Consider the following 16,048-nt stretch of genomic DNA (forward strand, 5'->3'; position numbering starts at 1 on the left):
AGTAGATGGCACCAAAAAGCAGTCACATTTGTTCCCAAGTTCCTTTTGTGGCAATTGTATCTGTTACTCTAATTATGTAATTTAATTTAAAAGTACGTGCCCTAATGAAGTTAGTGTGAACCAAGGAGTTATTATGGCTAGGAAAAGTAGGTTAACTGCTTTGGAAAGATTCCATGAGGGCAAGATACAAAAAAAAAAAAAAAAAAATTAGGTGTGGGCAAGACAACACTAGATTAGGAAAAATATCTTTAAACATTCAGCATTTCACGTATCTAGTTTTTTAAAATGAAACAGAACCTATAAGCATGCATTAAGGTTGTAATTATATAGGACTTTACAGAACTCCAATTTGTGTCCTCCACTCAAAGAAAGTGGTTTTTACATTAAAAAAAAAAAAATAGTAAGGAAGCCTGGGTAGCTCAGTGGCTGAGCATCTGCCTTTGGCTTAGGTTGTGATCCTGGGATCCTGGGATCGAGGCCCACATTGGGCTCCCCATAGCAAGCCTGCTTCTCCTTCTGCCTATGTCTCTGCCTCTGTGTGTCTCTCATGAATAAATAAAATCTTTTTTAAAAAATAGTAAAAGAATATACAGGTTTTAAAATGAGACATTTATATACACTTGTATCACTCTTTATGATACTCCATTTTAAGTGGTATTTTCAATAAACAGACCAACCTCCAGTCTCTGCTATACCATGAAGGTCAAGTGGAGAAAATGGGAAACAGAGAAGACAGAAAAAGGTCTGTCTCTAGTCCCACCCCCACCTCTAGAGAAATAAGAGGGGCTGACAGAAACCAAAGCCCTATTTTCAGAATAAACACATATAATATGGCTAGATCCCCAACTGAGAGAGTGACACAGTGGGGGAAATGAGCATTCTCCTCACTTCTAACAGCACAAAGTCTGTTCTGGTCCCATGAGGGCCCTCACTGGGTAGTAGAACAGGGATCATCCCTTTCCTGAGCAGAGACAGAGCCATGATTTCAACAGGAGGTGGGTATAGACAGACACAGCTACATCCAACACTTGCTCAGTGAACAAGACGGACTTCAGAATCAGAAAACCTGAGTTTAAACCCCAGCTCTGTTTGCAAATTGTGTGAACTTGAAGAGAATAAACTCTCATCCATAAAATGTGAAAAACACCAAAATATGATGCTGTTTTAAACATTTACGTGGCTCATGTATAAAATGCGCTCAGCCCAGCAGCCTGGTTCATATCAAAGAATGCTTCTGCTGGCACATTTCAACGTGGAGAGAAGAAATCTGCTCCTTTCAAACTCCCCATCAGAAATATTTGCGATAGTTTTCCGAGAATGTTCAGAAATTTGTCACCTCGGATATAGAGGTCTCTTTTTGGCTCTATCTTTTCCATGAAACTATGATTCCCAACCCCCTACAACACACACACACACACACACACACACACACCTTCAGTTTACAGGAGGGTGGAGACAACACATGACCCTCCCATTGCTCTACTCAGATTCTCCAAAGTGGCTGAATTTAAACCCAAGCCCTCAGGGCAGCCATGTGGCTCAGTGGCTGAGCATCTGCCTTTAGCTCAGGTCGTGATCCTGGGGTCATGGAATCGAGTCCCTCATCAGGCTCCCTGCATGGAGCCTGCTTCTCCCTCTGCCTATGTCTCTGCCTCTCTCTGTGTATGTCTCTCATGAATAAATAAATAAAATCTTTTAAAAAATAAATAAATAAACCCAACCCCTCGTGGGGGCACTCAGCAGTGGAGGCCCTCCATCACACTCATTGTCTTCTCAGACCCATCAGTCATTTGAGGATCACTGTGGTTCAGGAGAAGGGGGCCACTCCCAGCTTCAGGGATGGGAAACCTGATGGATTCCCTTCACCACAAGTGACTATTTCAGAGGTGGCCATGTGAGTGAAATTAGAATGAACCTAAGGACTTCTGCTAGAAATTCTGAGACAAGGACTCTCCTTTTCTGTTCTACATGAATAAGGAAGCACACAGTCCCAATAGTTGTAGTTGCTGATGCCCATCTTGGGACACAGGGTCAAGCTAACCTTAACATGATATGTGAATAATGAAGCTGATGCCTCAGCAGCAGAGCAAAAAGAAAGAGTAAGAAACTGAGTCCTGATCACATTATACAAGCCCTACATGGAGTTTTGCTAATGCCAGCATCACTCAAGGACGCTTGATTCAGAAGATTCCCTTTTCTGTGCAAGCCAGTTTGGTAAGGTCTTCTACAGTCTCCAACTACAAGACATCTCACAACACAGAATTTTGTTTAAGCAGTGAAGCGATTTCTATAGAGGCCTTCCAGTGCTTGGACATACACGAATGGAACTGTCTCTAAACACCACTCAAACGCTCCCTACCCTACGTCTAGCCCCCTACACACACACACACACACACACACACACACACACACACACACTTCTCAGAACAGCTGACCTAAAACCTAGCTTGTGCCCCAGGATCTAAAATGTTAACTGCACATTTTCTTCTTTTCCACGTGCCCTTCCTCTCATCAACATCTCTCAGACGCCTTTAGAATAGCCATGAGTTTTTGTTTGTTTGTTTGTTTTTAATTCAGCTGGTAGGACGTTGGGGCAGATAAAAAAAAGAAGTGGATGCCACATGTACAAGGCGTCAGTTGTCCTTTGGATCAAAAGGGCTGGCAACACGCGAACCAACCCCACAAAACACACACATAAGCAGCTGCTCTTAACTGTTCCTTTGATGAGACTGAACGGTGCATGACGTTTATGGGAAGTGGAGTAACTGTGACCCAAATCTTGTTCTTCAGTTAAGATGTCATTGCAGAAAAACTCAGCCATTTTTATGACTCCTTGAAATCACAGGCAAAAGTTAATGTGCACCTCTGGGAAGAAGGTCTGTAGCTTTAATCCAGAGGAGACCGTGTTACAAAAAAAGATTATGAACCTCGGGATGCCTATATGAAAGCAAAAATGTTTTAATTACTGGCTAAAATAGTTTTACCCTTTCATAAACTTATTTTATATTAAAAATAAATAAATAAAATAAAAATGAACTTATTTTATTCCACATGATTTTATCATAAGAGTTCAAGAAATCAAGAGTCATTGTTCACTTGTATTATTGGTTTACTGTTACATATTTTTATATCAGCCTTCAAAAAGGTATGAAAAGTACTTACAAAAACAATCTTAAAGAGGTGATACAATGGAATTATACCCTATTTCTAACACAGAACCATTTATAATATTAAAGAAAACTGCTTAAAATGAGAATAATCATATAGGTAAAAACTATAAAGCCACTAAAAGTAGATGATTCAGTTTCTCTACTTCCTAGCCTAGAAACGCTAGCCTCTTTTTATAAATAATTATTTTCTGGTTATGAAAGTGAGTATGTTCATTTTATATTGAAAATGCAAAAAAAAAAAAAAAAAAAAAAGAAAGTGTCACCTGGGTGGCTCAGGGGTTGAGCTTTTGCCTTTGGCTCAGGGCATGATCCCCGAGTCCTGGGATCGAGTCCCACATCGCACTCCCTGTGAGGAGCCTGCTTCTCCCTCTGCCTGTGTCTCTGCCTCTCTCTCTCTGTCCCTCATGAATAAATAAATAAAATCTTTAAAGAATACATAAATTAAAAAAAGAATACATAAATAAAAAATAAAATAAATTAAAAATAAAAATGCAAAAAAATACAGGAAGCCTAGAGAAAGAACTCACTCATAACTCACCTAAACAACTATTAAATGTCAGTATACCTATACCATAAGTCATTTTTCTTCTACATTTAAAAGATTGTTTTTACAGAAATGGGGTATTACCACACGTTGTTTTATAATCTGCCTTTTCACTTCATATGCCATCTTCCATACACAAAAGGAATAATCTCTTACCACAGTTTTGAGCACAATGTGTTAGACCCATTTTCCTATAACTATATGACAACTCCCATTGTACAAATACTCAGGCAAAATATGTGTTATTGACATAATTGCTGTTTCTCTAATAAGTTATATTATGTTCATCCTATTGAGCCATATTAGGGAAGCCACTTGTATATTGTAGCATCATTTTTGCCCCCCTTCCTCCTACACTGCTATTACAAAGCTTAAGAACAGTTGAAAACTGTTACCCGTCTTCTATTCACGGTTGTCACTAATTCCAAATGCTCCTGAAACATTATAGTTCTAAGAAACCAATCACTGCCTTAAGGTAAGCGTCTTGGGAAACATAGATTACAAAATTCTTAGTCTTACGGATTATAGTTCCACTTTTCTCACCTAATTAAAAACGTCAGCCTTTAATAAATTTTCTTTTTAACGACACTTTCTCAACTAGAATAGGAAAAGAGTGCATGTTTAGCCTGGGTCTTTATTCGGCTGGGGTTTTACACTGAAGACACATTTATCAATTACAGTCAGTATTCATCTAACACACCTGCCACACTCCACAAAAAAGAACTTCACTCTTCATTTATCTCCTCCCACAGGATCTTTGTGGTAAATGCCACACCGGCATCTAGCTGGATAGAAGGGCTGAGCAAACTGGGACATTAAAAGATGACAAAGTGGCACGTTCTACCCCCAAAATTCATCATTGTGAACACTTTAAACCTTTGCCAAAAAATACATGAGAGTCACCTGGGTGGCTCAGCGGTTGAGCACCGGCCTTCGGCCCAGGGTGTGGTCCTGGAGATCCAGGATCGAGTCCCGCGTTGGGCTCCCTGCAGGGAGCCTGCTTCTCCCTCTGCCTGTGTCTCTGCCTCTCTCTCTGTACGTCTCTCATGAATAAATAAGTAAAATCTTTTTAAAAAATACATGAAAGAGAGTGCCACTGTCAGACAAAATATCTAGAACTGAACATCTCTCCCTGACTTTCCCACAAACAATTTCTACCTCTAAACCACCTCATTTCTAATCACTCTTCTCATAGAGGCTCCAAGGATAGACATCTTGGGAGTGACATTTGCTTTTTCTGAACTTTCCCTTCTCTCTTCTCCTTTGAGCATCAGTCCACCCCCTAACCACCATTTCTGCCTTGGCAATATTACTCAGGCTTTTTTCTCTACTTCAAATGCCTGCAGCTGCCCCCGACCCCAGCCCTTCTCACTCACTCAGGTATGGCTACAGCAGCCTCCTACAGTTTCTCCTCTATAAAATACGGCCACGTTGTATTTCCAGGCTTAGTTCCCCCAAATCTATTTTATCATGTCATCCTTCAGTTATAATACCTCAATGACTCCATATTATCCTCAAAAACAAGCTCAGAGGGGCACCTGGGTGGCTCAGCAGTTGAGTATCTGCCTTGGGTTCAAGTCATGATCCCAGAGTCCTGGGATCAAGACCCGCAGGGGCTCCCCGCAGGGAGCCTGCTTCTGCCTCTGCCTGTGTCTCTGCCTCTCTCATGAATAACTAAATAAAATCTTTAAAAACAAACAAACAAGCTCAGATTCCCCCACCTAGTTTTCAGAGCTCTTCTTAGAAGAGCCCAACCATCCCATCCCCCCCCACCAACCTCCCCTCTAGCAGCCCTCAGTCTGTTTATAGCTTAGAGTCTCCCATGATTTGTCTCCCTCCTGTTTTCATCAGGAGGGCACTTGAAGTGATAAGTGCTGGGTGTTGTATGCAACTGATGAATCACTGGATTCTACCTCTGAAACTAATAATACAGTATTTGTTAATTAAATTGAGTTTAAATTTAAAAATCCAAAACAAAAAAAAAAAAAAAGAAGAAGAAGAAGAACCCAGAAACTGCTTTTGCGACCTGATTTGTTGCAATTCCTACAAGCCTGGGCTCTTCACAGTCCTGAACACTTTCCGTAGAAAACCCTCCTTGTCTATACTTTTCTTTCCATCTGCTAAGCTCAAGTTCAAATGCAATCTTCTCTAGGAAATTTTCTCACCTAGTCCAGCTTACTCATCTTTCCCTTCTCTGAACACCAATTTAAATTTCTGAAATGAATTTAAAATTTTAATCCATAATTCTGGGTATAAGAAATTTCAGGTTGAACCAGACTTGGAGCCCCCTACTCCAGAAGCTTGGTGAGAAACCAACTCTTAGTTTTCTAGGTAAGTCTGTCTTCCCCTCTGAGGATCAAGAGGGCTAATGTGCTCAGTCCAACACAAACTCTACCCTGAAACTCTATTGTCCAAGTCAGTGGGTCCACTTGCAGCCCAAGCCCAGGATACAGGGTGTTCTGCGCCTAGATTGATTGCAAGGCCACAGTTCTTAAGATTCTAATACCCTATGCAACTCCTTCAAGTGTCCTGTCACTTCTCATGGTGAGTGGCATGGAAATAGCATACTGGTCCCTGATTCTATTGGGACCTACCAAAAACCATGGCTTTCTCTTTGGGGAAGTTCTTCTTCCCAATCTTACCATTTCTCCCAGCCCCCATCACTCTCTAAGCTTTAGAACCTTCACAGTCACGGACGAGTCAGCTCTCAGCTGAACTGCACTTTGTTTGAATCCATATCACAGCACATGTCACAGTTCATGCTGTATTCTAGAGAGGCAGTAACTACACTGGGAAGAACACAAGCCTCAGGAGCAAACAGGAATGAGGTACTGTACTTGCACTTCCCGTCCACCACTGGGTGACCTCAGTAAGGCATTTAACTGCCCAAAGTTTCAGTTTACTTATCTGAAAAACCCTCTCAGGAATGGCATGCGGATTAAACCAGGCCATAAGAGTAGTCCTATTAGGAATGACTTTCATTTGCGTAGCACTACATGGCAAGCACTATTTTATGTGCTTTACATACATTAACTCATTTAATCCTCACAGTACTTTATGGATAAGTAAACAGGAACAGAGGGAGTAAGTGGCCCAAAAATCACATAGGTAATAAGCAGCAAAGACAGGAATTACACCCAAGCAATTTGCCTCAGAGTCTATGTTCTTTATTGCTTCTTAGAAGCATTCAGTAAATGATAGCTATTACTACCATTAATAGAATTATTTGATTCTTAATGTATCCACCTCCTCATATAAATTGCAAGCTCCTTGAGGACAGCAAACACGGACTTGTCCAATAATAATTGTTAGAGAGCTGGCTCTGAAAGTTCACTGCATGTGTTAGAAGCCTGCCTCCATCATGGACACACTAGCTGGCCCTATAAACCTTGAACAAATCGCTTAATCTTTTAGCATGGTTGAAAGGATTAAGTGATTTGCTACTTAGAAAGTACTTAGAAAAGTGAATGGCAGGCAGTTACTATAAAGATATATGGATATATCTCATTATTTGATATGAGATGTAATATCATCTGTCTTTCCAAGATCTGGAACCATACCAGAGTTCCCAAAAAAAACTTGCTAACCAACTCACCTGCATTGCTTTCCATGTTTCACATGGGTTTGTCTTGGGTTTTTTGTTTGTTTGTTTGTTTAATATTTGTTTATTTGAGAAGGAGTGAAAGCATGAGCAGGGAGAGGAACAAAGGGAGAAGCAGACTCCCTACTGAACAGGGAACCCAATTTGGGGGTGGGGGGCGTGCTCAATCCCAGGACCCTGGGATCATGACCTAAACCCAAGGCAGATGCTTAATCATCTGAGCCCACCCAGAAGACATTGAGTTTTTCTTGTTTCTAAAATTACTCCTTACAGGAAGGCTATACCTTCATCATAATAATAATACTTTTATTGAACACTTACTATGTGTCAGGAACTATGACTTTTTTCATGTGTTTAATCATTTAATCCTCAATGTGATAAATATTATTCATTATCTTCACTTTTTATATGAGGAAACCAAGCTACAGAAAGCGTAATTCATCTAATGCCACATTATCACACAGCCCATATATGACAGTCTCTATACTTAACTACTTGGCCTTTCTTCATCTTTAGTAACTTCTATTCTATTCCCCAGTATATTTTATAGAATTAGGTATACATGAAAAGGCACCAAAAGCATTTGTTGATTGAAACTTTCTCACTAGAAGTAGCATGAAAAATAGACTTTTCAAATACTTAAAAAAAATACTTTCTATCTAAAAAGTCATCTAAAACTTAAAAGCCAAAGTTTCTCTCTTAATATCAAATAGACTTAGTCTTTGAAAATGAGTACATCAGTGAAGCTGAATCACAGAGATGAGGTCCGAGTTTTCCAGCTGTGAATGACTCAAAGGACTCAGACGTACTTCACATACTGAACATCCTATTCTGATAGACACATAGCACAGAAATGAAGCCTCTAAAAGAAGACATAGCCCAGAGATCTATTACAAAATCTAGCCCCAAAATAAAGACTATCAATACTTTAGGAGGTAAACTTTTTCTTTCAACTCCCTGATTTTGGAAACTATTTACAAAAACATTTCAGGCTCCCTTCTACAAACATCTTTCCATAAAGGGCAACAATTACAAATTCAAGAACTTCTCCAGGATAAATACAAACTCATCCAAGGAAAACAATCTAAGTTTTACAGATTTAACAGTTATTTTTCTGCAATTAAAAGGCATCACAGGAAACGAATCAGTTGAACTAGTCTGGTCCTAGAGCCAGTTAAGAAGAGTGGGCTTTCATAGCCTTGGGAAAGTCTGGTTTACAGGGCAAACCCTGCAGGGTTGAGCTCATTGTGGAGACATGTTCCTTTTCATTGGCAAAAAGGGAAAGGAAGTGAGCCATGCCCTAAAAAAAATACCACCAGAGACATTCCACCCGATACTTGATAAGGACTGGGAAGGCTGCCATCAACTCATGGCTAAAAGGAGGAGAATTTGGATCAGAAAGCAACTGACCAAGAGAAACCATGTTAGGCATGGGAGAGATTTCTCAAACTACAAATTTTTAACAAGGGAACCATTTAAACTAGCAGCTTCCAATTTTTTATTTTTTGCTATGACCCACAGTGAGAAATACACACATATCATAACACAATTATACACACACATATACATATATATACCTGAGACACAAATATAGAAAAACGCATGTAACTGATATGTACAATATAACCTATCCTTACTAGGCACAAAGCACCACAAAGTTTTTGATTCTATTCTACTCCCTGTTCTAAACACACTGGATAAAAATAGTGTGAGACCCACTAGATGAAAAATAGTGAGACCCACTAGATGAAAAATAGTGACTTAAACTCTGATCAACACAGGAGAATTTGAGGTTATGTTTTAAAGAAGCCACTATTTCTCCCTCAGAAAAAGGAGCACCTGCTCTTGTGACAAGTAATGGGTTCTTGAATGCTTTGGAAAAGGCCATCCAGAGTCTGTCTCTTCCATATCTGGCCTTTCCTTGCTTTGCTGGCTCCTCCTCTTTCTACTCCCTAAATGCTGGGCTCCCCCTACAGCTCTCTGGTCTTTTTCTTACTACTCTCAGTGATCAGATTTCCACAGCTTCAAAATATCCCATTCCCTAGGCTCCCGTTCTTAACACGTGTCTACCTCTTACACATTGCCAGCTGAATTCTCCCACAGGTTTCAAACTTATCAGGCCTAAAATCATACTGTAAGTACAGTCTCTCTTCTCTAAGTCCTTACCCAAATCTATTTCTCTTCCTATTTTCCTCATGTTAAAGAAAGTCACTACATTCCATTTCTCATGCAAAGCCACAAATCTGTGGGTCATCATCTGCAATCTTTTTTCTTTAACCTCTACATTCATTGAGTTTCCAGGTCTACCTTCTTAATATACAGTGGTATGCAGGTAAATGTTTAACCATCAGCTCTCCAGGCTAAAAATTAAAATCCAAACTTGCACCACAGCCATTTTCAAGCCACCAACATGATGTCACTAACACGGAGTTTGGGAGAAATGTGCACAAGTGGCTCCAGCGCACCACTGTCTAGTCCTTAGAACTATTTCTCACCTCCATACCTACCAGAACTGCCTTCATCCAGGATTTCATCTTCTCTCTCCTTAACCTATACAACATAATCTTCATGGTATTCCTTGACCACACTAGCTTATAAATCACCACCCCCATTTGATACAGTCTCCAAACTGTCTAAAAGCCATGTCTCATCATGTTACTCCCCTGCTTAAGCCCCTTCATTGCCCACTCTTTATCTTCACATAGAAGGCTCTTGATAATGTGGTCTCTACTGACCCTTGAGAACTTTCATCTCTTGCCACACAACCACCTAGAACCTCCATTCCAATCATACAGACATACATGGTATTCCCAAACATAGGATACTGCTCTATACCTCTACATCTTTGCTTATTCTATTTCTACTCCCTAGGACAATCTTCCCTAATTTGTTCACAGATTACATCTTGTTTTAAGATTCAGCTCAAATCTTTTATCCAGGAAGCTTTTCCTCAACTCCTTAGGTAGACTTGATATCGCCCATTTTTATGCCTCTAGTACATGTTAGCACCTCTAACTCTCTTTGTTGAATTCATCTCCTCCCACTAGATAGGAATTTCCTGAAGGCAAGAACAATATCTTATTCATGTGATATACCAAGCAGGTAGTATGGTGATGGAATACAGTGGATGCTCAAGAAACTATTATTATCCCAGCAACTCATAGTCTAACACAGCATGTACTAACTGCTCAAATACCTGCTGAATGAAAACATCAGTATGTGCCTGCCATCTACCCAAGACCAAAGGACAGCTAAGATATTCCACCAATACCTTCTAGATTATTAGGGCACTCATATTGTCTCAAAGAATTTGCACTGTAATTTTTCTTTAAGCCTATTGGCTTCTGTGTTCCTTTCCTAGAGCTGTCACAAAGGACCACCCAGCTTAAACAAAAGACATCTATTTCCTCAGTTCTGAGGAAGTTGGAGATCAGGCCATTACCAGGATTGCTTTCTCCTAAGACCTCTCTTCTTGATCTATAGAGGTCTTCATGGTCACATGGCATTCTCCTGCTATGTGCATTTGTGTCCCAATTTTCTCCTCTTAGATCAGTCACATTGGCTCAGGGCCCACCCTAATGATCTCATTTTAACTTAATTGCCTCCTTAAAGACCTTATCTCCAAATACAGTCACATTCTGAGCTAATGGAGATTAGGACAGCAACACATGAATTTTAGAGGGACACAATTCAGTCAATAACAGTCTTCTGCTAAACTGTGAGCTCCTCAAAAGGAGGGGCTGTAGCTTAGTCTTCTTTCTTAGTATCTACCGTACCTAATGGAGTACCTCAAACACGGAAGATTCTCAATAAATTATTTGTGGGAGACATAAATGAAGGACCTTCCCAGAAGTATAGTCCAAATCTGGATTGCTGTCCTTTCCAAATCTAGTGGCCAGCACCATGAAGAATGTGGCTTTTACTCTTTCCCTTGAAAGCTTGATGCAGCCTGGCTGGCCCAGAAGGTAGAACATGCAACTCTTGATCTCAGAGTTGTAAGTTCAAGTCCCACATTGGGTGTAGTGACTACTTAAAATCTTTATTAAAAAAAAAAAAAAAAAAAAAAAAGCTCTATGCTATCATGAGCTCTAGAGTACACTGCCAAACTGCCATTCACACAGCACCCAACACCAATAGACTGACAGTATCATGCATGGATAGAATCAGATTCAAAGTCAAGATAAAACCAGGGATTCCTGGGTGGCTCAGCAGTTTGGCGCCTGCCTTCAGCCCAAGGTGTGATCCTGGAGTCCCAGGATCAAGTCCCATCGTTGGGCTCCTTGCATGGGGTCTGCTTCTCCCTCTGCCTATGTCTCTGCCTCTTTCTCTCTCTCTCTCTCTCTCTCTCTCTCTCTGTGTGTGTGGGGGGGGTCATGAATAAAATCTTAAAAAAAAAATAAAAGTCAAGATAAAACCAGCTAATGGCAAAACGGACATCTGCTACTTTTTTCCCTATCCAAAAGGAAACTTCTCCCTCACTGTTCTGCAGGATTTGGGTGGGCCTATTAACCATGTAGCCTGTCTCCCCACTATCAAGATGGGACATAACCTAATGTTTCCCCCGCTCTCCCAGGAATTTGAATCCTGAGTGGAGTAACATGAAGATAGGAAATAACTAGAGAGAGTTAATTAGGCCAGTTCCATGAGAGGTGTCTGGTTCATACATACCTGAAATGGCCTTAGTTCCTGACCTTCCCAAGGCATTACTGACACAGTCTTTTTTTCTGAGACCTACTTGATAGTCTTCCCCCCAAAAAATAAATAAAAAAGCCTTTTCATTAAACTAGAAAGTGTCTATTCTATGGTTCTCAAAGAATCTTGGCACATATAATGGCCCCTAGAAGTGGGATGTGAATATTGGTGGACCTAAAATATGAAAATGGGAGGGGGATCCCTGGGTGGCGCAGCAGTTTAGCGCCTGCCTTTGGCCCAGGGCGCGATCCTGGAGATCCAGGATCGAATCCCACGTCAGGCTCCCGGTGCATGGAGCCTGCTTCTCCCTCTGCCTGTGTCTCTGCCTCTCTCTCTCTCTCTGTGACTATCATAAAAAAAAAAAGAAAAGAAAAAAAGAAAATGGGAGCAGGCTGTAAAGATTTCCTTATCCATGGCTGAAAGTTGTGTTCATCATCCTTGTTATACCATTGCAAAGTAACCAACTACACTCCTTCTTGCATTTTAGTACACAGTCTACATGACTCCCCGCAGGGTAAATCTTTAGGGAAGTTGGTAAGGAAATGTCAAAATACTAGACTGTATGGCTATTTCAACAGCTTTTAGTAAAATCCTAGAAATGACTTCATTTCAGCATAGGTGGCCTGATTGCAGAAATCAGAACATTCTGCTTCACCTATATTGACCCTTTTCTCCTAGGAACCCAAGACAACAAAGTCAGATAATTATGAAGGACTATGAATTTGAATCAATTCATCAATGACAATGCTAAAAGACACAGGAAAGAAGGAAACAGGAAAACATGAGATTAGAACAAAGAGATCTGGGGGAAACTAGATCCCTATTTCTAAGAGAAATCCCCGGGATCCCTGGGTGGCGCAGCGGTTTGGCGCCTGCCTTTGGCCCAGGGCGCGATCCTGGAGACCCGGGATCGAATCCCACGTCGGGCTCCCGGTGCATGGAGCCTGCTTCTCCCTCTGCCTGTGTGTCTCTGCCTCTCTCTCTCTCTCTCTCTCTCTCTCTGACTATCATAAATAAATAAAAATTAAAAAAAAATAAAATAAAATATTAAGAGAAATCCCCAAGCGATGGCCCAAAATCAAGTATCAACCCAGAGTGGAAAATGCATATAGTCCAGCAGATTTAAGTTAGGTTAAGCTATCATAGGAACTTTAGAAGATAACAACTTATCATTGCTCCAAAATCAATTTCCACATATCCTAACCCACAGCACCACCAGCATTTGGGATGCTAAAGTAATAGACCCCCACTAGGAAAATCCTACCCAGTGTCCTTCTCAAATGTGTACAGAGAATTCACATGAGGCAACAAGGAGCAGGTTCAAAAGCAGCCAGGCACATAAGGCAGTGCAGTACACCAGCCAGTTACACATGTGTCTCGGGTACTGAAGGAAAAAAATCCAACCACAGAGCAATAATAGCTAAATGCAATGAAATATGTAACATCCAAGACTAACAACAACCAAGCATCCAAGTTAAAGTGTATCGCAACTTTCTATAAAGATACAGGGACAGGGGGAATCCCTGGGTAGCTCAGCTGTTTAGCGCCAGCCTTCCACCCAGGGCGTGATCCTGGGGACCGGGGATCGAGTCCCACGTCGGGCTCCCTGCATGGAGCCTGCTTCTCCCTCTGCCTGTGTGTGTGTGTGTGTGTGTGTGTGTGTGTGTGTGTGTCTATGTTTCTCATGAATAAATAAATCTTAAAAAAAAATACAGGGACAATAGGTAAAAATAGGAAAAAGTTAACTCTGAAAAACAGATTATGTGGTGGTGATCTAAGGTGGAAAAATACTATACCCCCTTGAGTTGTACTGAGAGAATGACTGATTTACAAAGAGTCTAAATCAAATAAAAATATCTCAAACTGCTTACATCCTATCCATTTCTATGTTATAATACCCAGGGAGTTGGTTAGCAAACGAAGCCACTTCAAAAGGAATGCTGGATAGAAACCTGAGTGCTGCCCACCTTCTTCTGTGATGGGGGAGGGGGGGGTTAAAGCTGGGTTGTACACCATTCAGAATCACAGCATCTAGTATTGCTTCCAGGAGCAGCAGTGGCATAAGGCATTCTTCCTCCCCCTTCCTCATGCCACCCAGTATTTTGTTTTGGGTTTTTTTAATTCCAATATAGTTAACATACAGTGTTACATTAGCTCCAGGTGTGCAGTATAGTGATTCAACAATTCTATACATTGCTCAGTTCAAGGCATTCTTTTCTCACATCTTCTATTGAACTCTTTCTCCCACAAGTAATATAACCTACACTGTATTTCTATAAATGGCACAGAAATCACTTGGAAGCAGAGAATTTCCATTTCCATATGGCTAGTATCTGTCGCTTACTTGCTAAGAGAGGGGAAATGTAATTCCCCAGATCCATTGCAGTCCCCCACCATTTTTATTAACTGCCCTGAGAAAACAACCATTAGAGACCAATTGTAAGGAGTATTTATGTACTGTGAGCAAAGGAAAGAACATAAGTTGGGTGGGGTCATGGATGAGTAAGGGCAGCCTAGAATGATTCTGCTGAAGATATTTCAACACTGATGAACACTAGGCCGTCATTTGGCTTATTAAAATAGTGCTGGGTAGTGAGAGAGAAGCTGGCACATTTTCCTATAGATGAGATGGCCCTGGGGGGTTGAACAGTTGGGAAACAGCTGCCATGGCTAAAACCAAGCAAGTACAGATGTCACACCAAAGTGGAAGTAATTTCATACCATCTCATGCTGCCAAATTCAAAATGCCAATGGAGGAAAGGGATTGAAGGAAGTCTTTAAAATAGACTAGATAACTATTTTAAATACCGATTCTTTGTGTAACTAAAGTTGTTGCTGCTGAAGTCCATGAACAATAGATATTGTGGCTTAGAGAGCTTAATCAAGAATTTTACTGCTCAGCAAGATGATTATAATACAATGTGATCTTCTTGGAGTTTGGAACAGCCACAGAGTCACTAGACATTAGACTTTGTAACTCCAAAGGTCTTTCAGAAATGTCCTTTTAGACAACTTTTTTCTCCTTGAAGAGTTGTTGCCCTTGACAACAGTGCTATCATTCCCTATATCCTTAATGGATATACTGTAACACATGGCATCACATCTAAGTATTTACTACCCTTAGAAAGACGAGCCACGGGATAAAACACTTCACACACATACACACCCATACCCGACTTACCAAATGCCTTCTTGGGTTCTATTAACTTCAAGGTAAAGGATTCATCTTTTTTTAATTCCTTTAATTTTTTTGCAATATCATAGTGACGCCACCCAACGATATTTTCTCCATTTATGGATTCAATATGATCCCCCACACAGATTGTTTTAATGGAGTCAATTAGGCTGCCATCTTTAATTCTCTGAAAGAAAGAAAATTAAGGATAACACATAATACAGAGTGGAACTGCATAACATTACTTTTTGTGCTCCTGAGACATTATATATAATACACTGACATGTTAACAATGCAGCTTAATGCCCAGTTAAAGATGAAAAGACCAAGCAACAAAGGACAACCATCTTACCTCATTCAGAGTTCTGCTCCATCGGTCATCATACCTCCTCTGAGAAACTTCTGACATCCCCTGGGGTACTCCTCCAGGACTGATCAAGGTGTCACTCTCATGTTTTTATAGTAGGTTTTGCTACATATCCTGAGCTCTAAGCTGAGCACTTTACATTTGCCATCTCATTTAATTTTAACAACCTTTATGAAAGTCTCATGTCATAGAGCAGAAAAATTGAAGCTTGGGAAAATCAAGTAATTTGCCAGTTCAGCATACTATAGTACAATTGTCCATTCACCTCTCAGTCTCCATTACTGAACTGCAATATCCTTAGAGACAGAGATGGTGTTATTCACCATCATATGCTCTGTGTCTAGCACAGTACTACACAGTGAAGTCCCTCCAAAAATTATTGTTGAATCATTTCAAAACGAAACCCATTACATAAGAGTAGAGCTTCAGCTTTTTTTACAAACTACATTTTTAAACCTCAGTTACAAATGTAATGATTTAAGAATTGGTACAACGTCAG

General features: G+C 40.5%; 1 protein-coding gene across 1 annotated transcript in view; it reads right to left on the minus strand.

The window, feature by feature from the left end:
* Positions 1 to 16,048, minus strand: part of GIPC2 (GIPC PDZ domain containing family member 2) — an 86,205-nt gene that overhangs the window by 24,439 nt on the left and 45,718 nt on the right. Inside the window, exon 3 of the mRNA XM_038541584.1 lies at positions 15,189 to 15,369. Within this exon, the coding sequence (XP_038397512.1) occupies positions 15,189 to 15,369 (181 nt within the window). The remainder of the gene's footprint in view (positions 1 to 15,188; positions 15,370 to 16,048) is intronic.

The sequence above is a fragment of the Canis lupus genome, chromosome 6, assembly GCF_011100685.1.
Source record: "Canis lupus familiaris isolate Mischka breed German Shepherd chromosome 6, alternate assembly UU_Cfam_GSD_1.0, whole genome shotgun sequence".
Classification (NCBI taxonomy): Eukaryota; Metazoa; Chordata; class Mammalia; order Carnivora; family Canidae; genus Canis; species Canis lupus.